Here is a 21,349-nt window from a genome sequence, read left to right as displayed (position 1 = left end):
TGCACTGGGCTCTGAGGTTATCAGGGAGTGCTTATACCAGCTGCTGGGTTGCCTCTGCTCTAAAAGCAGTCATCTCCACCCAAAGAGTAGCTGAGCAAGATGGGCTCACCCCAACAAAACTGTTTCACTGGGGCTTTTGAGGTATCCAAATGTTCAGCTTCCTTCAGCAGAAAAGCCTGAGTAACAGGCTTTTTTTAAAAACAGGAGTAACTGCTGTGGTCTATGAAACCCCAGATCTGCTTCTCTAGATACCATGTTTGTTTACTGCTACCCTGTTTCTTTGCTGTACCAATAATAATATGCAACGTATAGTATGTGTATGTGGAAAAACAACAGATAAAATGGTTTCAGGTAGTGCATATACCTCTGAATTTCACTGGGCTGAGCCACAGCAACAAAGTTCTTGGTTTGTCCATGGGGTCTTTTCAAGGCCAGGGTGCCACCTGGGCAAAGCAGTGAACATTTACTGCAGTCCCAGAGCAGTTCAGGCATGTGGTTCAGGCTTTAAGTCAGCAAAGAACTTAATGCTTTCAGGGAGAATTGGGTTTGGAAATGCTGAGTTAGTCTGAAAAAGATGTAAAATTGTTGTTAAATAGAATTTCTGTTGTCCCTATAGGTGTCAGGGAGATGGAGATGGTTTTGGAGCTTGGATGGTAGTATGACCCAGGAGCTCCCTCTAGAGGGAGTCTCTGCCAATGAACTCCATGAAGATTTGTTGGACTTGTGTGCTTTCCTTTTTTAAGGCTATGGAGCAGAGGTGTATTAAAAACTCGTGGAGAGAGCAAATTGTTTTAAGCCTGTTGTACTTGGAACTGGAGTTTGCTGCTCTTCATACCGCAGGACTTGCAGAGGCTTAGTATCATTAGCCTGCACAGCAGCATTCCTGCAGGGCTGGGTTAACAGTTTACTTTTCATTGTACATCATTCAGAAAAGCTCTGTTCTGTGCAGAGCAATAACGTTACCGGCCTTTGGGTGCAGGAGTAGAAACTTTCTAAGACCCTGGCTGTGACTGTCGGACCTGCCTTCTTTGGTGTTATGCTCAGATCTTGAGCCCAGACTGAGCTAGTCCAAACCTCACATGCATCATGCTGGCTATTGCCTCTGAATGCAGTGGAGCCTTTTCTGCCTGTGTGTTCAGTAATGGTGTCCTGCTGACAGTCCAGCTGTGGTCAGGGTGACTTGTGTGCAGCCTGTTGGGTTGCAGAGTGGCAGTGAGGAGGGAGCCAGACCTGTGTACTAGGTCTCTTTAGCCTGTGTCCAGTCACATGAAGGAGCAGCAGCTACTGTGTGGGTCTTAGGCTGCACAACTGTTAGGTGAGGTTGTTTTAGACACAGAACCCTGTTAGGAAATCCCATTCCTGGGATGCAGTGCAGTGCTTGAGCCTCTCTCTGAGCAGAGAGGGCGCTTTTGTAGCAGTGAGGCCATGCAGACACAGAGCAGATGCTGTAATGGCCGGTGCTGTGGTCAGGGCATAGGAAGTATGGGGAGGAGTGAGTCTTGGGTGTTGCGCTTGAAATCTCATAGGTATATCTGGGAAGCATTGCTAGGTCTCTGCAGCAAGTGAGAGCCTCGATGGGGAGCCAGTTTCAAGTGGAAGGCAAAAATGGTAGCTGGAATAGTGTGTAAATAGGAGTAAGATAATCAAAGAGGCATTCCACAAATAGGGAGGAAGCTGGAAAAATGATCATGAAGTTACTTTCTTAAAAAAAGGTAGACTGTAGATTTTAATGAGGTTTTTGTTAGAGATGAGGATTTTAAATGGCTTTACCTACTTGTGTTGGTATCTGATTTTTATCTCCTTTAGGTCTGCAGATTGGCTTCAGAGAGTCAATATTCTCCAACTTTTCTGCTCAAACTCATTCACACCTGGAGTAAGAATCCCAGGTAAGTGTTCTCCTCACAAAGAAGCAGAAGTATTCCTGAGTACCAAAAAATCAAGGAAAAAAGAGCACAGTAACAGGTTATAAATAATTGTGTCAAAACCCATTTTTTCTTTTTTCCATTAGACTGCTATTCTTTTTATAGCAGTTCAGAAGCCTTCCAGTTTATGCAGTTGCTCTCATTTTAGTGGGCTGCTTTTCCCATATATTAACAACTAAGCACATATGTAGCCCAAACCCAGCTGACTGGTGAGGAGGTGGGCTGACCTTTTAGAGTATGTCTCTGTCGTGACCACTGATGACTTTGTCTTGGGAGGTGGGAAGTCAGTTTTACAATATATCGTTTCATTCATGTTTTTCAGTGCCCTGTTTCTTTCTGTTTCATGAAAAGAACATGGGCAGGTTCAGCACAGAATCTGTGACTGAGATTCTGATACTGAAAGTTGTAAGAGAGCATTTTTTGATACAGACACACTGAAAAGTTCCAGCTCAGCTGTCCTTTTTGCCTCTTCCACAGACTCGCTGCTTTTCCTTTGCTAAAGTATCCAGTATCTTTTTTAAGACGTAATTTGTAGGTGTGAAGAACTTTGTATACAAACTTCTGTAAAAAATGGTATTGGATCAGTAGTTCAAGAGCAGACTAACAGGAGACTTGGACAAGCATCTATGTAGAAATTAGGTTTAGATGATGCTGTCTTGAAGCAAGGAAAGGAACTCGGTGACCTCTCAACTGCCATTCATTGTTTTTCATGACGCTGTCGTTCTGTGATTTGCTGTGCTTTTTCCTTGTTTGAAGTAGAAAACAATCGTTTTATGTGACTTTTTGCAGAAAGGAATTATAAAGTTCTGAATATACAATTTTCAGCCAGCTGTTTCTATAATCTTCCAGGTACTTCCCCTTGCTGGCCAAGCAGCAGCCAGATCACCCAGAGTGCGATATACTGTCAAATGTGTTTGCTGTGCTGTCAGCCAAGAATCTGTCTGAGGCCACATCCAGTCTTGTGATGGACATAGCTGATAGCCTTCTCAACAGCCCAGATTTTGAACCCACGGAGCAGGTTTCCAGTTTGAGTGTGACTGACTGTGTTGTCAAGGTCACTAGAGATGTGACAGAAGGTATGCCTGCATAAGGGTCATGAGAGACCTGCTGGGTGCTTTGGAAGGAGGTGTTAGATTACTGTGATGAGGTTGTCTTTGTGCTGGCTGAAAATATGGGGGAAGGAGACCTCCCAGTGGAGTTGGAAACATCAGTGTACAAATTTGTCTTGACATGCTCAAGAACTGTAAAGACGTGCTTTTCTAATGACAGGTGAGAGCCACATTTAAGTGTCAGGGTCTTGAGTATGGAGAAATTCCATATGAAGAAGGAAAATGGTTGTGTTGTCGATCTGCTTTGTCTGTGAAGCTTTGACTGATATAACCTCAAGAACTGCATTGCTAACTTCACTTTGAGCCTGACATCAAGTTTTATATAAAGACCCACTCCCCATATGCATGTGGTTGTGTATCACTTTGATGTTTAGACTGTGGTCCCTGACAAGAAAGACCTTCCATCCATTCCTTTTACCTTTGAGTGGTAGTAGACAGGAAGCACCCTGTGTTTGATGCTGTGGAGCCATCTTTCACCTGTAACACTCAAAGGTAGTAGAAGGGAGAGCACTTATCGCTGTGCCTTTGTTATGGCAGCTTGGATTTGGACAAGAGGTCAGTGGTAGAATAGAGAAAACTACATCTATAAATGCTCCAGCCACTGTGGGCAATGGTTGCTACCTTGGAGGAACACCATTGGTACCTTTTGATAAGCCCATACTTACCAGGGCTGTTACTGAAATTTGTGAGGATTTTATTCTCCGTGTGTGCTTTCTTTGGTCCCAGCTCAGATGTGTTTGACTTGGTCTCAGCAAGTGCTGGGCTGCCTTTCATATTCATAGCTCCTGTTACTTTTTTTTCCTCTGATGAAACCTTTGTCTGTATTTTCCCATTGGATCTCCCTTCTGTTGCTTGTAGCACAGACTTTGGTGTTGCTAACTGTTGTATCCCTTACAGAGACCCTCAGCCTGGGTTGCCGCTTGGTTCTGCCTCATGTTCCTGCCATACTTCAGTACTTCAGCAAAACAATGTTGAATGTGGAGAAGGTGAAAAAGAAGAAGTACAGAGCTCAAGTCAGCAAAGAGCTGAGTATACTTTCCAAGTAAGTGGTTCTTAGGAGCTCAAAACAGTTAAATATTGGAAGGAGGAAGGAAAAAAGAGGCTTTTTGTAATAGGTTCCAAATTAAAAAACATTGTCTCAAAGAGTTTAAATTTAGAACAGTTGAAAACACCTGGGTCTGTCATTGACCTTGCAGGTTGCTGGTGACTGAAGTGAACAGTTTTCAGAAATTGATTCTGGTTGTTTCTGTTGCTGGTAATCAAACCAGTGCCTCTTGGGGGTACGAAAAGGTACAGAAATGCCTGCAGTCATGTGGAACTGAATACTTGAGCTGATACCATGATTTTAGTTGGTACACTCCATTAGTCTGGATGGGCTGACAAAGCACTAGTGCTGAGTCATTCTTTGCTCTATACTTTTGACTGGATTGATATAAAGTAGTAAATTATCTTGTCTCATTGTGCAGGATCAGCAAATTTATACAAGAAAAGAGTCAGAATTCAGTGCTTGTGAGCCTTCTCCTCCCCTTCCTTTATCAGAGTAACATGGAGCAGGTAGGTAGAAATTACTTACCCCTGCTATTAAACGTATGTTTTTCTTTTAATAAAGTATATTTGTTTATGTTAAAAGTCCTATTGATTACATGCCATTTCTTATGACTAGCCTAAAATCAAGACTTCATGTGTTTGTAGTCTGCTCAGAACTCTGTGCCATTATGTGTTAATGCGTATGAATCACTGGATACCATGAAGGGATGCCAGTGTCCAGGCTGACTCTGTTCCCCGTTTTCTTGGGGAAGGTCTGCAGAAGTTTTTATTTAGTATTTACCTCCTTTGCCACTGTAGACAATCCACCAAATTCCTTGCGGTGTTTGAAATAAGTGCTTTTCTTCACTGTGAATTTTATGCATGCCAAATCCAAAGGCACAGCATCTGGACAGCGATATAAATACATATGGTTGAGTATGTAGTATATGCTGTGCAGTGGGCAGTGCCACATAGGTCTATTGCAGGATGAAAGGCAAATGTTACACAGTACTGTCAACATGCTCCCATATCTCCCGCTTCCACCTGTTCTTCTTTGACTCTTAAGGAATCCACCTGTGGGTACAGAAATGTATCTCAGAACTGAAACATCCCTAAAATCCTAAATTCCTTAGGCATGCAAAGCATATGGGCTGCAGTTGAAGCAGAGGTCTCCATGGCTTAGGTTTTTGTAAACTGTTAAATATATCAAGCGCTGAAGATATCAGTAGACTATTTTGTCTGAGTCTCCCTTGCTGCCATACCTTGTTTTCAGAAATATAGTCCTCGTTGTCCCCAACTACTGATTATTGAGCTTGATTGCCTGAATCCTTGGGTCAAGGCTTGGGTCATCTTTTTCTTAAAAGACACAGTGTTGCTCAATGAGAGATTTTAGGTTTGTAGAAAGAACTGCTAGGCAGCAACCTGTAGCTTCTGCTTTGGAAGTGGTCATTTAATTGTTCACAGAGGATTCTTGGTTTATAAATATGTGAATCATTTCTGTTCAGAGAGGTCATGCAAGCATATGGTGCTGTTAATGTTCATTTCACAGCTTAAAGAAAGTTTACTTTTTAAAGCTCTTAGTTCTCTTGACCTTTGAGTCATTTGAGGAAAGACACAAAAAAGAGGTCTTTATCATGGTGGCACTCTAACACAATGCTTGTGTCTAATTGAAAGGTTGCAACTGCTTCTGAGAGATTTGGTGTTGCATTGAGTGTGTCCTTCTAATTCTTTGTTCTCATTCAGTATCTGTGATCTGAATAAAATATAGCAAAGTGGCTAAGTTCACTCTGTGTCTTGAAATATTTGCCAAGGAAATGAAATAATCTTGTGATGTTTCAGTGTTTATTGACAGTTAGTTATCTGTCTCTTTCAGGGTACAGAGATTGATATTCTGGAGACAGTGCAGAACTTGCTGAAGCATTGTGCAAACCCTACAAGCTTTCTCAAACCACTGGCAAAGCTTTTTTCTGTCATTCAGAACAAACTGTCTCGACATAAGTTGTGCTTGGTATTTCAGGTATTGCGTTTTTATGTGTCATTCTTGTACTGTTCTTGATCAAAATAAATAGCAATATTTGTCTTTGTTGTACATAAGCTTAAAAACCTTTCCAATCTACATAATCCATTAAGTGAAAGTAACAAAATTGTATATGATAGAAATTAATGAGCTGCACAAAGATTTGTAAAAGTTCTGGCTTACAGCCTGGTTGATGGGAGCATCACCAGGATTCTTTTGTGTTGGAAAAGCCAAATAAAGCACACTTCATCCGTAATGAACCCTGTATCTTTATGAAGTAAGAATGATTTTCAGTGTCCTGAAGATTATTTTTATTTGTATTCTTCCCTCACAGATTTACAGTAGTCAGGCCGTTTGTTACTTCCTTGAAGTGACTTACATAATTTTTTCAGCAGGAAAACCCAGGGAACACTTAATGTAGGTATTTAGAAACTTAGGAACTTAAAGGACATCTTCCAGCTTACAGAAGAATGGCTCTTATTCAGCTTCTAACATAGAAAAATCGATGCTGCTGTTTTCTTTATTTTTTGTCTCAAGTGGTAAAGTCATGAGTTGTCCAAATTTTTAGCAACTGTAACAGGTAAACTATTTTCTTTTACGTTTCTTTTTAGACTTTATCTGATTTGGACAGTGAATTGAAGTATATTACCGACGTTGTTAAGGTATGTGCGGTTTCTTTGCTCAGTTTTCCCCCTAACATTGTATTGTCAAGTTTGTGACCTTTTTCATGAAGAACTTGTTGCTCTCTCTTAGCTGAATGCCTTTGATCAACGACATCTTGATGATATCGACTTTGATGTACGTCTGTCAGCATTTCAGTCAATCACAGCCCGCATCAAGGAAATGAAAGCCGTGGATATTGACTTCCTCATCCCTGTTATGCACAACTGCTTTTATACCATCCAGGTTGGCTGAATGTTCCTTCTTTTGCTTTGTGTACCATGTGTCCATGATGAATCTGTCAAATTGTTTCCATTGGCTATTCTTTGACACTGTGAAATGTTCAAAGAGCATATTTGAGTCTTCCTACAAACACCTGTTTTTAAGTTTTGTCTGCTTACCTTTTCATCTGTGTACCCAGAAGGGTAAATACAGTGCAGCAAGAAGGCTCACCCAAGTGCAGTGCACCTTTCTGTCAGTGAGCCCTGGAACTGGTCAGTGAATTTGTACTGTATGAAAGGTATTTTATAGTCCTGAAAGTCTGTTTTTCTTTTTGTTGCAGTGTGTTCTGGTTGTTTGGGCCTTCCGGTAAATCGAGACAGATTTTTCCTAATTGGAAGGGTGGGCATTAATTCAGGACTGGAACTTCTGCAGGAATGATCTCAAGAATTAGTGGGGTTTGTTATGATAGAGTCATCTAGGTTGAAAAAGACCTTTCAGATGAGTTGCAGCCATTAACCTAACGCTGCCAAGTCCACCCCTAAACTGCGTCCCTAAGTGCCATGTCTGCACGAATCTTCCAAATATCCCCAGGGATGCTGACTCAACCACTTCCCTGGGCAGCCTGTTCCAGTGCTTAATAACCCTTTCAGTGAAGAAATTTTTCCTAATATGCGCTCTAAACCTCCCCTGATGCAACTTCAGGCCATTTTCTTTTATCCTATCACTTGTTACTTGGGAAAAGAGACCAACACCCAACTCACAACCTCCTTTCAGGTAGTTCTAGAGAGCGATAAGGTCTCCCCTGAGCTGCCTTTTCTCCAGGCTAAACAGCCCCGGTTCCTTCACCTGCTCCTGATAGGACTGGTTCTCTAGTCCCTTCACCAGCTTTCTCTTCTTTCAGTGTGCTCTAGCACCTCAGTGTCTGTCTTGTAGTTAGGTGGTACTGTTCAGTCTGGTCTTTTGGGGTGAAAAAGGTGTCATATCCAGACTCATGTACATCTCCAGACTCATGTGGTACTGTTTTTTCATCCATTTAGCTAGGGGATATGGCTCTCAGTGACAACGCGAGCCTTTGTTTGACCAGCTTTATCCAACGACTGGCAGAAATCGACCACACAGAAAATGAGTACAAAGAGCTAATCCAGCACACTCTCCTGGAGTCTGTGAGAAGGGGGCTGAAGAGTAAGACTGAGGTAAGACGGTGCTATCTGATTACACATCTCCAGCTGTCTCCAGGACACCAGAGTATATAAGACATTTTATGGATGAGTTCTTGAAGTCCCTTGCTCAGATAAGAAGTGCAGGTACCCTCTGTGAGCTCACCCTTCATTTGAAATCTTAAAAAATCTAAAAAGTTATAGAACTCAGCTGTCTTGTGTTTCTTTGCCATTGTTCAGCTTTTCTTAGTTGTAGCTCATTCTTTGGAGGGGAGACTTTAATTTATATACAGTCCAAAATATAGGTGTATTTGCTGTTACCAAAGTATAGGACTCGTTGGCCTGAAACACTTGTACATGACAGCAGTGCTGTTCTGAGGAGTGTGTAGCAACCTTTCCAAATGTTCACTGCTTGCTGTTTGCAGAGCATCCAGCAGGACTACACATCATTGCTTTCCTGCCTCATTCAAACGTTCCCAGCAAATCCTGAGTTCCGGGATTTGGTCCAGTTGACCAACCGCCATGATCCTGACATGGACTTCTTTGAGAATATGAAACACATGCAGGTAAAAGGCAATAGGCATTCCCTAGTGCCTCTCTCCCCCTGCCAGAGCAAAAGTATTTTACTGTGGGGTAATGTCTTCTGAAGCATCTATGCGACATCTTTACAGAGAAATTGAACCTGTGTCGTGAGATGCTGTTAAATAAAAGGGATGTGGGCATCATCACATGGGTGATTGTGAACCAAAGTCATATTTCTCTAGAAATTTCTTGGGTTTATGATTTCGCAGTACTGCTTTTTACCTTTTCTTTATTTAGCTAAAAGAATTACTTTCATTTTAAGTGGTTGTTCATGGTCTTGAGCAGGCAACTCCACATTAAAACCTGTCTGACCCAGCCCATAGTCAGCAACAATGACATAGCAGCAGGGAACAGGCTAGAAAAAAACCAAAAAGACCTGTTCCCTGCCTTTCCATTTGGAAGCTCTGCAGCCCCTTTTCGTTCACAGACCTTTGTAATAGAAATGTTGCATAAAGCTTGGTGTCTGGTTTTCTCTTGTGGTATGACAATAAAACGTTTCTCCTACTTCCAGAGGTGCAATCAGAGAATGCCTTTGCTAAATATGTAGTTATATAGAGAGTGTAAATTTTTTCTTTGTCATTTTATCAGGCCTTCTCATCTGGTATCGGTTGCCTCCCTTGTCTTATACCTGAAGATGGCATAGTCATATGATTGTGAATTCTCAGTGAAATATGCCATTGAGTTGGAATATTTATTGAGGCAAAAGGCTAGTGAAAGCCCAGAGACTGAAGGAAAAGGACATGGCCTGTCCTTGGAAGTGACCATAATATGTTTATGTCATTACTTAAAACAGAGGCATTTTCAGAACTGCTGAATGTATGTGCTCCCTCTTGTTAGCTGTGACTCAAGCACCACCTCATTCACTGTCTCTCATGTTTGGCTCAGATCCACAGGAGGGCACGAGCTCTGAGGAAACTAGCTAAGCAGCTCACTGAAAAAAAGCTTGAGCTGTCTTCTAAATCCCTGCAGAACTACGTCATGCCTTTTGCTACTACTGCCATTTTTAATGAAAAAATGCTTAAGGTAGGCTTTTAAATTGAATGCGTTCATTTGACCCTTTCTCATATACCATTCTCCTTAAGACTAACCACCTCAAAGGCTGATAGGTTTGTGGACGAGAGTGCTGTGCTGCTTTTGGTGGCAGAAGGAGTGTTTGGAAGGTGCGGATGCAGTCTGGGATCAATCATATCTGCTAAACCTGTCCTATTTCTTGGAGGTGGAACTTTTAACCAAACAACTGTTTGGTGGTTGGGATTTTTTTGTTTGTTTTTTTTACTTGGGGTTATGTTTGTTTGCATTTTTTGTAATCAGTTGATTATTCTTTTCCCCTTCTGCCTCCAAACTGCCCTATTCCTGTTCAGTTGTGAGATGAGTTACTGTCCATCAGCAGAATGTGTGTGGTGGGGAACATAGGTTGTGCCTGGTAATTGAGGTGGGAATAAATACTGTTTTCTTTGGAGTTATAGGGGAACTGCAGGAAACAGCTGAAAACCTCTGACATCATTAGCAGCTTTGTAATTTAAGTTTGAAGGGTGACATTTTATTAGTCACTTTCCATACATTTTATTGAAAACATACGCAGTGAAATTACTTGCTATGTTGTGGTTTAACCCTGGCTGGCAACCAAACCCCATGCAGCCACTTGCTCGCTCCCCCTCACCCAGAGGGATGGGGAGGAGAATTGGAAAAGAATGTAAAACTTGGGAGCTGAGATAAGAACAATTTAATAAGTAAAGCAAAAGCTGCACATGCAAGCAAAGCAAAACAAGGAATTCATTCAGCACTTCCCATGGGCAGGCAGGTGTTCGGCCATCCCCAGGGAAGCAGGGCTCCAGCACACACAGTGGTTACTCGGGAAGACAAACGCCATAATGCTGGACGTGGCCCCCTTCCTCCTTCTTCCCCCAGTTTATGTACTCAGCCTGACATCATATGGTGTGGAATACCTCTTTGGCTAGTTCAGGTCGTCTGTCCTGGCTGTGTCCCCTCCCAGTTTCCCTGTGCCTCTCCAGCCCTCTCACTGGCAGGGCCCAAGAAACCGAAAAGTCCTTGACTTAGTATGAACATCACCCAGCAACAACCAAAAAGATCAGTGTACTATCGGCGCTGTTCTCACCCCAAATCCAAAACATGGCACTGCACCAGCTGCTAAGAGGAAATCTAACTCTATTCCAGCTGAAACCAGGACATATGTCAGTGTGGATAGACTTTCTACTTGTGACATGGAAAAGCAAGGTTCCACAGTTCTGTAGTTCCCTGCGCCCTATCAGGAGAACAGCAGAGATGCATATGTCAGACCAAGCAAACTTCTAATTTGCTTACTGTCAGAAATAATTCTTCTGAGGCTGAAACAGTTAGACCTTAAGCACAGGACCCAGCACCTGCAGCCATACAGACTGTGCCCATCAGTAGAGTGAATGCAGTCGCTCTTTGACCCATGAGGTAAAATGCATGGATTGAAACCTGGGTGAAGAAACAAACACATCTTATTTCACATCAGAAATGGGTTAACAACGTGTATATCTAGTTGATCAGCATAGCCCAGCAATGTGCCGTGTGTCTGTGGTTAGATACCTTGACTGGTTTTTAGTTCTTAACGCAAATGAACCCATAGATTTAGTTACATGAGAAAAATAAAGTATGTGCAGAAATATTTGGAGGAAGTGGGTCTGGACATCTGCTTGTTGAGCTGTGATTTTTTTTATTTTTATGTTTTACCTGGTGACTGGGAGGAGATCTAAGCTGAATACAAAGGATTCCCACTAGACAGACATTACTTCTGGCTTTTGTTGTTTTGAGTAAAGTATGGTGTAGACACATGTTCATAATGAATGCTCACAGCAACTGAATTTCTGTCTTTTGAGCAGCATGAAAATATGGTAACGGCCTCAGTTGAAATTATTGGAGCTGTCTGCCGACATCTCTCATGGTCAGCATACTTGTACTACTTAAAGCATTTCATCCATGTCCTGCAAACAGGACAGATCAGTCCGAAGCTTGGAGTCAGGTAGGTACTGTGAGTGATGGTGCTTTATATCTCTGCAAAGACTGCTGAGGCAAAATTCAGTGTCTTGAGTGTCACGTGGATTTTAGCTTCTTCCTTGGGATGAGGGATTGCCGACTTTGAGGTGGGCTTACAAGTTAAAGTGAGCATGGCATTGCAGCCTGCAACTAGGAGGATTAACAAGTCATTACATTCTCACACTGTGTCTCACTGAGTGCATGCCAGCATTAGCAGCTTCTGCTTCTTTCAAACTGTCCCTGCTCCTGGGACACTTCTATTGCTCCAGTACCACTGGAGGTTTCATAGTGAGCTAGGTCACAGAATGAAAAGCAACCAGTTGTTATTTCAGGATAAACCTTATGCTGAGGTGTTACTGAGTCTGAAGTTTTCCAAAAAGTGCTTTTAAGATATTCTGTTGTGTTGGTCTATGCAGCCTCCCCTTTTTGTGCAAAGGGCTGATCTTCATGCTTTCTTCCCACAGCTTGTTAGAGACAGTGCTGGAAGCCTTTCATTTTGACCATGAAACGCTTGAAAAGCAGCTTCTGACCATTGACAGCCAAGGTGAGCTTTGTGCTCCTGATTGTAGAAACACTACCTCTGACTGCTCAGAGTGCAGCTAATCAAAATTTTGTGGTTTACTCTTGAGCTCAGCTACTCCCAGCTTTTTAAAACATGCACACTGGAAGCTAGTTTTCATTTGTCTCCCCAGGAGCAATGCAGACTGTCCTTTGTGTTGACAAAGTGAGGAGAGGTGGGGGGAACCATCTCTACATTACCTCTCCATCCCAGGCCTCCATAAGCCAAAACAGACAGGGATGGGTTTATGCAAATCTGGGAGGTTCTCCAAGGTCTGCATCCACCCATGTGGCTGCTGAGACATCTGAGTGGTTTGTCCTTGATGTTGGCAGCTCTCATGGTTGTCTGCAGCCTGAAAAGGGTGCTGTATGTCTTCACCTTGGTTCCTTGGCATCTCATGGGAAGAAGTGATATCTTTGGCTTTTTCACCATTGTGGTTACCTATGTTGTGGCTTTTGGGATATTCTGAGGAAGGAGGAGGGTATCTCAGAACTGTGCTTGTCAGTACCTCTTGCCTTGTGAAATTTTCAAATGTTGGCAAATGTCAGTTCTCTAAGGTTCAAGCACATTGACCTTTGCTAAGCCGTCTATGGAGTTTAGCCAAAGAATAACCCAGTCTTTGCTTTAAGCTTAGCCCTGAGGGGCGATTATGAGAAACCAGCATGCCAGAGCTTCTCTACCCAGTAAAACAACTCCGATGCTTACTGATTTTTGCTGTTGCTGATGATAGGTAGGAGCTTTGTCCAGAACAAAGCCATCACAAGAGTCTATTTTAAGGGCACAGGTTTTGTGGCCTTCTATATTTACCTGTGCTTTTGGCAATTACCTGACAGAAGCTGCTGCCATGGAACTTGAGCCAGTGGTGGAGAATGAAGAAGGCATGGAGCTGGAGCAGAGTGAAGGAGAAGAGGAGGTGACTGAGGAAAGGAAAGAGAAGAATCTCCCTGAGGAGCTGGCAGAACCTGAGCAAGCAGCTGAGACACCTGAAGATGCTAAGCAAGTGACCAAACCTGTGTCTTTTTTACCCCAAAATAAAGAGGAGCTGGAGTGTCTGATCAAGCACATTCAAGATACAGTTACAGTCAACATCTTGCCTAAATTGCACAGGTGTATTGTTGCAAAGGTGAGGAGTTGGCATTGGAAGGGTTTTATACAGGCCTGTGCTGCCACTATAAAAGTTGAGGTGCTACTTCAGAGCCAGTGTAAATGCAGCACATTAAAAAAAAAAATAGACACAACTGGAGAAAGATTACCTGAAAGCACAAAAGAGGCTTCATCCCCTTTGTTGTGTCATGGGGATTACTGACAGACCCTCTGGTCAGTCTGGGTGTGGTGTCTTTCCTTCCCTGCAGAGAACTGGCTGGAATCACACAAGTGAAACAATTCACTTTGTGCAGCCTGTTGAAAAGTTCTCGGCCACTTGCTAGCACCCAACTTAGCTTCTGTATTGAAAACGCAGGGTTTCATCTCACCTGTCCTTTAGCTTTCTGGGTTTTTCCTGTAGTCAGCAGAGGATAGCAGCTTGCCTTGTTGGCCTCTTCTAAGGTTCATTGAGAAAAAGCAGGATTTGTTTATGTATATTAAATGTGCGTTGTGTCTTGCTCTCTTAAAAAGGTTAAGAGGGATGAGGAACACAAGCTCGTGAAGTCCAATGTTGTGAATGATGATGAGGTAGTGCGTGTTCCATTAGCTTTTGCCATGGTCAGGATGATGCAGTGTCTTCCCCAAGAAGTGATGGAAGCCAACCTGCCAAGGTAAATACTGTCGGAGCTCCTTAAATGCTGTTCATTGTGCTGAAAATGAGTGCAAGCACCTTTCTCAAGATGTGGTTAATGTACCAGGCTAAATCCAAGAAGGGCATCCCTAAATATTTCTTTTGGAAGCTGATTTTCCTAGCGATATTCCCCTCTGTCAGCATTTGACTTCTGTAAAGCTAAGTTTGAAAGGAACTTCGTAAATCCTTAGATAAGAGCAGAGCTGTGAAACAAGGTGCAGAGGTAGGGGTGGCAGAGTGGGGAAAGAATAATGTACAGGAATAAAGGACAATCAGTAAAACGTCTTGAAGGACAGTAGGTATATGTATGACTTTAAAGCCTTTCTGTGAGGCTGGTTTTGAGTATAGCTCTGGTTGTGAAACAGCCTTGAAAAGCAGCCTCCTTAGCTAGCAGTAATTGGTTCTGCTCTGTTTGGGGGTGAACTAAGCTGTCTTATCTCTGTTTCTAGTATCCTGCTGAAAGTCTGCACATTTCTGAGGAACAGATTTCAGGAAATCCGGGACATTGCCCGTAACACCCTTACTAAAATCATGGAAGTGTTGGGAGTACAGTACTTTCTATACATCTTAAAAGAGCTGCAGTCCACTCTTGTCCACGGGTACCAGGTAATGATGAAATTCTTCCTCTTCTGCTCTCTGTAGGTTTTGGGTTTTTTGTGTTAGGAGGAGAATTCAAAGGGAAGGTGTTGCTGAAATTGTTTTACACTGATAGAATAGCTTGATACAACTAAATACTGTTGCTACTGCCTGCATCAGTCTTTGTTATGCCAAGTGTCAAATGAGAGTCTGTACCCAAAGAAGGTGGAGTCGAAGCAGGGAAGAAGAGAGGATCTCCATTTTCCCAGTGAAGAGTTGAGGTGTGGAGGTCAAGGATGCATTTCTGGTTCCAGTGAGATTAATGGAAATCTTTCCAGTAAGGTCATTAGGGCCAAGCATCATCTGAGGTGAGTTGCCACAGAGACTTGCACAGACCACAGATATGGTGATGCTAATTGAAGTCTTACTTCCTAGATCCACAGCCAAGGCTCTGACTATTAACTCACCTTGCGGAGATAAGAATAATTTTCTATGTGAATTACCACAGTGGCATAGTGTGAGCTTCTGGCTGCTGTAACAGTGAAAGCACCAATTAACGCTGCCTAAAAATATCAGTAAGAGCACTAGGGGAAAGAGGAGATGCCAGTTCTCTTGCCAGTATGTGGAGGGACAGGAGGTCTTCTTCCTGCTGCCAGTACATGGATTGTCATCCTTCCAGTGATTGGTTTTTTTTCTTTTTTTTTTTCTTTCCTCCCCTATAATGAGAGATCAAGTGCAGTGTGTGTTGTGATGTCTCTGCAATGGGAGTCTCCCCATCCAGTATTATCAAATAGGTCTATGCAGGGGTTTGGAAACATGATCTGTTCTCTTTTTCTCTAGCTCCATGTGCTGACTTTCACTGTGAACCTGTTACTGAAGGGCCTTAGTACCAGGCTCAGAGCTGGTGATTTGGACCCCTGCTTAGATATCCTGATTGAGGTAAAAGCTATTTGAGATTGAAGGAAAGAGCATTGTGAAGCATCTGGGGAAGGTGCTGGGAGGAGAAGGCTTTCTGTAGATTTGTGTTGGACTTGGTGGCAAACAGGGCTGATTGTGTGTACTGCAAAGGAAGGAGACCATTTTCTACTGAGGCATCAGCAGACCCCTTGTAGAGTAGCCAAGTGTCTCTGGGGCTGTATTCTGAGCCCTGCATCCTGACAGGGAATGGGTTCAAGATTAAAATACCTAACTGTGTTTCCCTGTACTCTAAAAAATGGCTGAGCAAGTCGACAGACATCTAGTCAATGTGGTCCATGGAGCCCGGGAGCTCAGCTAGCCACCCCAGATGGGGTATATTTGTTTGGATGTCTTGGTCTGACTGCAGTGACTACTCCTTGTATCACAACACCACAGAGGGGTGTAAAAACAGCATTCTCACCTGGTATGCTCAAACTGGAGTGTTTTATGCTGGCAAAGGAAAGGGAGACGTGATTTGTGGGAAACCTGGAGAACTGGTTTTTTCTCTGTGTGTGGAAAAATAATGTTGTTTTGCTACTACTGGACGAACCTGGCTTTGCTTTTCTGCTCCTCTCATTCATTTCTCTTGCCTGATTTCCTAAGATTTTCAATCAAGAGTTGTTTGGGAATATAGCTGAAGAGAAGGAGGTAAAGGGAATAGTCTCCAAGGTCATGGAAGCACGCAAGAACAAGAGTTACGATTCCTATGAAATTCTTGGAAAGTTCATAGGGAAGAGCCAGGTGACAAAACTTATTCTGCCACTGAAAGAGGTAAGAAAAGTCAGCCAGAGTCTGTCTTAACTCTGAGCACTCTCAATTCTGTATGGTCTAAAAGAAACTAGAGCCTTCAGGTAGCTACTGTGAAATTATCTATATAATCCTGCTTTGGCTTCCCATTTTCCTTTCGGAAAGCAGCATGCATCTGGCTCGTAAAATAATACTTTACTATTGGTATCCAGGGCAGGGAGGGGCATTCTGGGAAGCTTTCAACCCCTGCTAGAAAAATCCCCCTATGAGTTCTTTATGCCATCTCTCTCTGCCAACTCTTGTTTTCTTTGGAGCTCCAAAGTCCTGCAAGGCTGCTCTGTGTGGTTTGGTGTCTTCTGCATGAAAGAGATGTCACCAAAATGTATTCAGGGTCCATCCATGTGCAATAATTGCCTTTTCAGAGATGCAGGTTTTGGACTAGAGTTAAAGCTCACACAGAAGTGGAGCCCTGGTTTACTCATGAGCTCTGGAGTGTCCTGGTGTGGTGATAGGGGAAGAGACTGGAGAGAAAGGGAGGGATGTTGGGGCAGAGCTGAGGCGATGGGACACTGTTCATGGAGAGAGCTGGGAACCTGCAGCAGTATGTGACAAGTGAGGAATTGCTCTGGCTTTTCCCATGATTTCTGAATGCAAATAGCGGATCGTTGCCCTCATGTTGCCCTGCTGACTGTCCTGATTGCCTTTGCAGATTCTGGAGAGCACCATGAGCTTGAAGATAGTCCGGAAAGTGCATGAGGCACTGCGTCACATCATGGCGGGACTGATCTTCAATTCCGACATGAACGCAGAATCCCTCCTCCTCCTCAGTCATGGTCTCATCTGTGAAAACTTGCCTCTGCTCACTGAGAAGGCCAAGTGAGTTCCAGGATGTTACCCAGACAGTCTGTTAGTGGTTGGGAGGTTTGCTTGCAGAAATGGCAGCTCTCAAAGCCAACCAATCAAATGTATGAGAGTTTCCTTGCTTTCATTTGCCTTTTGTTTTCAATGTAACTGAATTTTATGGGCAGTCAGAACACTTGCTGAACTCGGAGAGTCTGCTTTTGCAAGTGCTTAGGGCCTTCGGCCAGGCTTTTTCCCCGTTTGGTAAGCTGGTATATGCATTTGAGTGTTTGGATGAAGGGACAAGGGGCAGTGTTTAGAAGTGAGCTGCAAACTACTAAGCAGAGGTGTTTGGGGTCCTGGGCATTTTCATGAGGTCAGGAATAAGAGAAACTGGGCAGTCACTTTATGGCTTTGGTGCTCTTGCAGAAGCCAGGGAGAGCCATCAGATTTCCTCTCTATCTGGTGGTGTCGCTGCTCAGAGCTTGGTCTGGGTGTCTTGCATTTCCTGTTACGCGGCTCTAGGATCTGACAGCTGTTTGCAGACTTCTTGGAGCAGTTTTTATAAGCAAGTGTCAAAAAATGGATTGCAGTGGGCAGTGATGGGACATAGATTTGCTTGAAGGAACTCGAAAGGTTGGTCTGTCCACTGAGAAGAAAAAAGTGGGGATGTTATGCAAATCCGTATGCATTTGTTATCTTCTTTGCTCTCAAGTCTGAGAGTCCCATCTGTCATGCTGCTCTCAAGTTCATTTTATTTCATTTTGTTCAGGCTGTGACCTGCTTTTGCTTGCTGTGCGGGAAGCAGCCGAGCACAGTACAGCTCTATTCATTCCCCACAGCAAGCTCGTTGTGGAAAGGGTTAAACTCTGAATATTCTCCTTTGCCATACATTGCTTTTCAGAAAAACAGTTGCCCCTCCTCCAGATCCTCGGCTGCAACCAGAGAGCTGCCTGCTGCTCCAACCCACTCCCACAAGAGGAGGGCAGAAAGCACGTGTCAGCAGCAGGACTAATATGTATATCTTGGTTGATTCAGGACTTCGGGTAAGGATCTACTCAATACAAAGCTTTGTAGTCAGAATTCTTGTTAAGAGCATTCTGGATAATATGGTGTTAACACAGCCACTACCTTAACTTTATTTTGTGTGTGGTAACTCCAGTGCCTCTCGGCCTTTTGCAGATATTTGAATGGGATATGGCATAAATTCTACTATAACCTAAAACAATGTGGGACCTTACTTAAGTTATTTCAGTCCCAGCCTGAATTTGAAATTAATATCCTGTGTTTTCTATGCCAGTTGCTACACATGAGCCTGAAGAGATCCAAAGTAAATTCTTCAGAGGAGCATGTTTTGGAAATGTTAGACCCTTTTGTTCAGCTGCTTATAGACTGCTTGAAATCTATGGATGTCAAGGTACAGTTCTGAGCTGGAGTCTGTCTATTCTCTTTGTACTACTAGGAAGGGTCCTGCCCACAAATGTCATCCCTCACTTGATCTGCAAGAGAAGAGAGAGTTTTCAAACCTCATTGCATAGGTGTGCAGATAAAGTTGATTGAGGTTATGTTATCCTAAGGGGGTGGAGGGATGGTGGCTGATGGAAGACTGAATGCTCTGCCCCTAATGCTGTAGATTCAAGGATGGATTAGTGTTCGTAGAGCATGTTCATACAAGGACTTTGGCAACTTCATGGGCTATCTATGAAGAGGTTCATGAGGTCCTGTGGCTGCTGGGAGCAGTGTTGTCATGACTGTGGTTTCTTTTGATTTAACTCCAATGTCTTTATTCTCAGCACCATAGGCAGCCTCCTTTTTGGGCTGCTTTGGGTTTGAGTGAGCCTAGGAAGGAATCTTTTAAACCTTGAGTTTCCCAGGAATGGAAGGCACGTCTCATATGCTGTCAGATAGGTGGATCATGGCTTTCAGGTGACCTGGGGTTTTGGTAGAACAACTTCTGTGCCTTGAAAGCGCCTCTGCTTTAGGAAGAATTCCTGCCATCTGCTGAATCATCACTGTTTTAGTGTCTTTACCTAGTAAAATCAAAGTCAGAGGATTAGGGACTGGCAGAGAGTGTTTTTAGAACTGAGAAACCCTTTGTATTACATATGAATGGTTTGAAAGAATTTTTTATTTTTGTTAGTTCATTGCCTTTTACCACAGTTGCAGATAGCCTGACCATGTCTGTAACAGTAAGAAAAGTGTTCTGTCAGCGTCATTGTACCCATGTGCTGTCCTTTGGATCTTTCTTACAGGTGATAACTGGTGCACTGCAGTCCTTGGTATGGATTTTAAAGTTCCCTTTGCCTTCTGTCAGTACTAATCTGGAGGCACTGATCAGGCAGCTTTTCCTCTTGCTGAAAGAATTTGCCAAGACAGGAGTAGCCAAAGGCCAGAATTTCCATCTGGTCGTGAGCTGTTTCAAAGTAAGTCAGACCCATCTCTGCTCTTCCCCTCTCTCTTCAGGATTAACTTTGTAGACTGAGACTCCTGCAACTGCAGATACCTCCTGCAGCTGTCCCTGGAGAGGTAGTCTGGAGATCACAAGGTAGCGAGAGAAATGTAGCCTTGCTGATCTTTCCCAAGTGCAAACTTAAAGAAAGTTACCGCCAAAAAAATACACAACTTGTATCTGATTTTCTTTACAGAAGCATGTTTGCCTTCTTTCTTCTGTATAATATTATCTTGTTACCCCCCTGTCTTTTGAGAGGTGTCGGTTTTGTTCTTGAACAGCTTGCTTTTAACATGATTCATTGGAGTAAACCCTGGCAGCCGATGTGAGGCAAGGGAAGAAGGAAATTAATAGTAGTAATAACTACACTTAAGGTGTGCAGTGTCTTCCTGTAGAAGTCTTGTAAATGCATTGCTGGATTAATTACAGCTTCATGATCAAAAGGGAAAGTTAAAGTAATTCATGCTGAATGGCAGTGCCAGAGGAATTTCCCCTCTTCTTGGCTGTGTTCCTGCATCATGGTTCATGGCTGAGCATCCCCAGTCGTTTCGAGGACTAGTCTGAATTTGTGTATTTGCTCTCAAAATTGCCAGCTGAAAGCAAAATGTGATGAGAACAGTGTCAGCTGCATGTTTCAGAGCAGCAGTTTGTCTTTCTAAACCTAAGTGGTATAAACAGTCAGGCTTTAGTGTGGGCTTATATTTTATGGCACTGCATGTATATTGACAATGTGCAATTTGATTTTGTAGTGTGTAACAATACTTGTGAAGAACGTGAAGAGTCAGATAACAAGCAAACAGCTTCAAGTGTTGCTTGGCTTTGCTGAAGAAGACATTTATGATTCATCACGCCAAGCCACTGCCTTTGGTCTTCTCAAGGTATTTCTGTGCAGCAGGCCTATGGGTTCTGTGAGCCACTGGAATGACAGTGATTCTGCCTTATGATGAAAGACTGAACAATCTCACGTCAGGATCAGGCCACAGAATGCTGTTAAGGCTCCCTGCTACCTAGGGGGTGGGGGGAAGCAGCAAAGCTTTCCTGTTTGACTTGTAGTCACTCTTGTTTGGGAAGCTGTTTTATACACATATATATGAGGATGTATTTGAATCTGAGGATGTTTTTGCTGAAGAATTGACATCCCTAATCATTAGATCAGGTATTCTGTGGCATTCAAACAAAACAAATGCGGATTTGTAAGCAATCCTTCTACCCCTTTTTTGCCCATACCCCCTTTCCCACCACCCCTGTGTTTTTAAAGTTGCTCTGGCTACGTTTGAAGATCTGAAAAAGTCAGTGTTAATGTACCACCTGAGACCAGTGTAGTCGCAGGTTATGGTACTGCATCTCACACTGCCTGAGCAAAATGACATGACTCCAGCTGTGCTTTGAACATTTTTAGGCCATTTTATCCAGGAAGCTGATTGTCCCTGAAATTGATGAAGTGCTGCAGAAGGTTGCCCAGCTGGCCATCACAGGTCAGAGTGAGCCGGTGCGAGTCCAGTGCAGGCAGGTTGGTAAAATTGAAAATCTCTTGTCTTAATTCACTTACAGGTGTCTAATGAGCTAGAAGGCTTAGTGTGGGCATCCCAGCTCACAGACATGTGCCTTAGCCCTGCTGAACCCCTAACCCCAATTCCCGTGCTTATTAATCCTTGTTCCCCTTGTTATCTGGCTGACTTCAGTTCTTGTGATAGCAGAATCACAGACTGCTTGCCATGGCATACCTTCAGA

The 21,349-nt window shown here is 43.2% G+C and overlaps 1 protein-coding gene across 1 annotated transcript in view; it reads left to right on the top strand.

Annotated features, from left to right (window-relative positions):
• Positions 1-21,349, top strand: part of UTP20 (UTP20 small subunit processome component) — a 65,063-nt gene that overhangs the window by 32,207 nt on the left and 11,507 nt on the right. The window contains exons 29-51 of the mRNA XM_056339630.1: positions 1,807-1,886; positions 2,772-2,998; positions 3,929-4,073; positions 4,498-4,585; positions 5,931-6,074; positions 6,686-6,736; positions 6,828-6,980; positions 7,994-8,149; positions 8,539-8,679; positions 9,581-9,718; positions 11,563-11,702; positions 12,181-12,260; positions 13,109-13,398; positions 13,890-14,029; positions 14,499-14,655; positions 15,466-15,564; positions 16,186-16,353; positions 17,039-17,205; positions 18,074-18,215; positions 18,470-18,586; positions 19,422-19,592; positions 20,368-20,496; positions 21,018-21,128. Of these exons, the coding sequence (XP_056195605.1) occupies positions 1,807-1,886; positions 2,772-2,998; positions 3,929-4,073; positions 4,498-4,585; positions 5,931-6,074; positions 6,686-6,736; positions 6,828-6,980; positions 7,994-8,149; positions 8,539-8,679; positions 9,581-9,718; positions 11,563-11,702; positions 12,181-12,260; positions 13,109-13,398; positions 13,890-14,029; positions 14,499-14,655; positions 15,466-15,564; positions 16,186-16,353; positions 17,039-17,205; positions 18,074-18,215; positions 18,470-18,586; positions 19,422-19,592; positions 20,368-20,496; positions 21,018-21,128 (3,234 nt within the window). The remainder of the gene's footprint in view (positions 1-1,806; positions 1,887-2,771; positions 2,999-3,928; positions 4,074-4,497; positions 4,586-5,930; positions 6,075-6,685; positions 6,737-6,827; positions 6,981-7,993; positions 8,150-8,538; positions 8,680-9,580; positions 9,719-11,562; positions 11,703-12,180; positions 12,261-13,108; positions 13,399-13,889; positions 14,030-14,498; positions 14,656-15,465; positions 15,565-16,185; positions 16,354-17,038; positions 17,206-18,073; positions 18,216-18,469; positions 18,587-19,421; positions 19,593-20,367; positions 20,497-21,017; positions 21,129-21,349) is intronic.

The sequence above is a fragment of the Falco biarmicus genome, chromosome 5 (assembly GCF_023638135.1).
Source record: "Falco biarmicus isolate bFalBia1 chromosome 5, bFalBia1.pri, whole genome shotgun sequence".
NCBI lineage: Eukaryota > Metazoa > Chordata > Aves > Falconiformes > Falconidae > Falco > Falco biarmicus.
The sequence above is the reverse complement of the archived record's forward strand: the minus strand, read 5'-3'. Positions and strand labels throughout refer to the sequence as shown.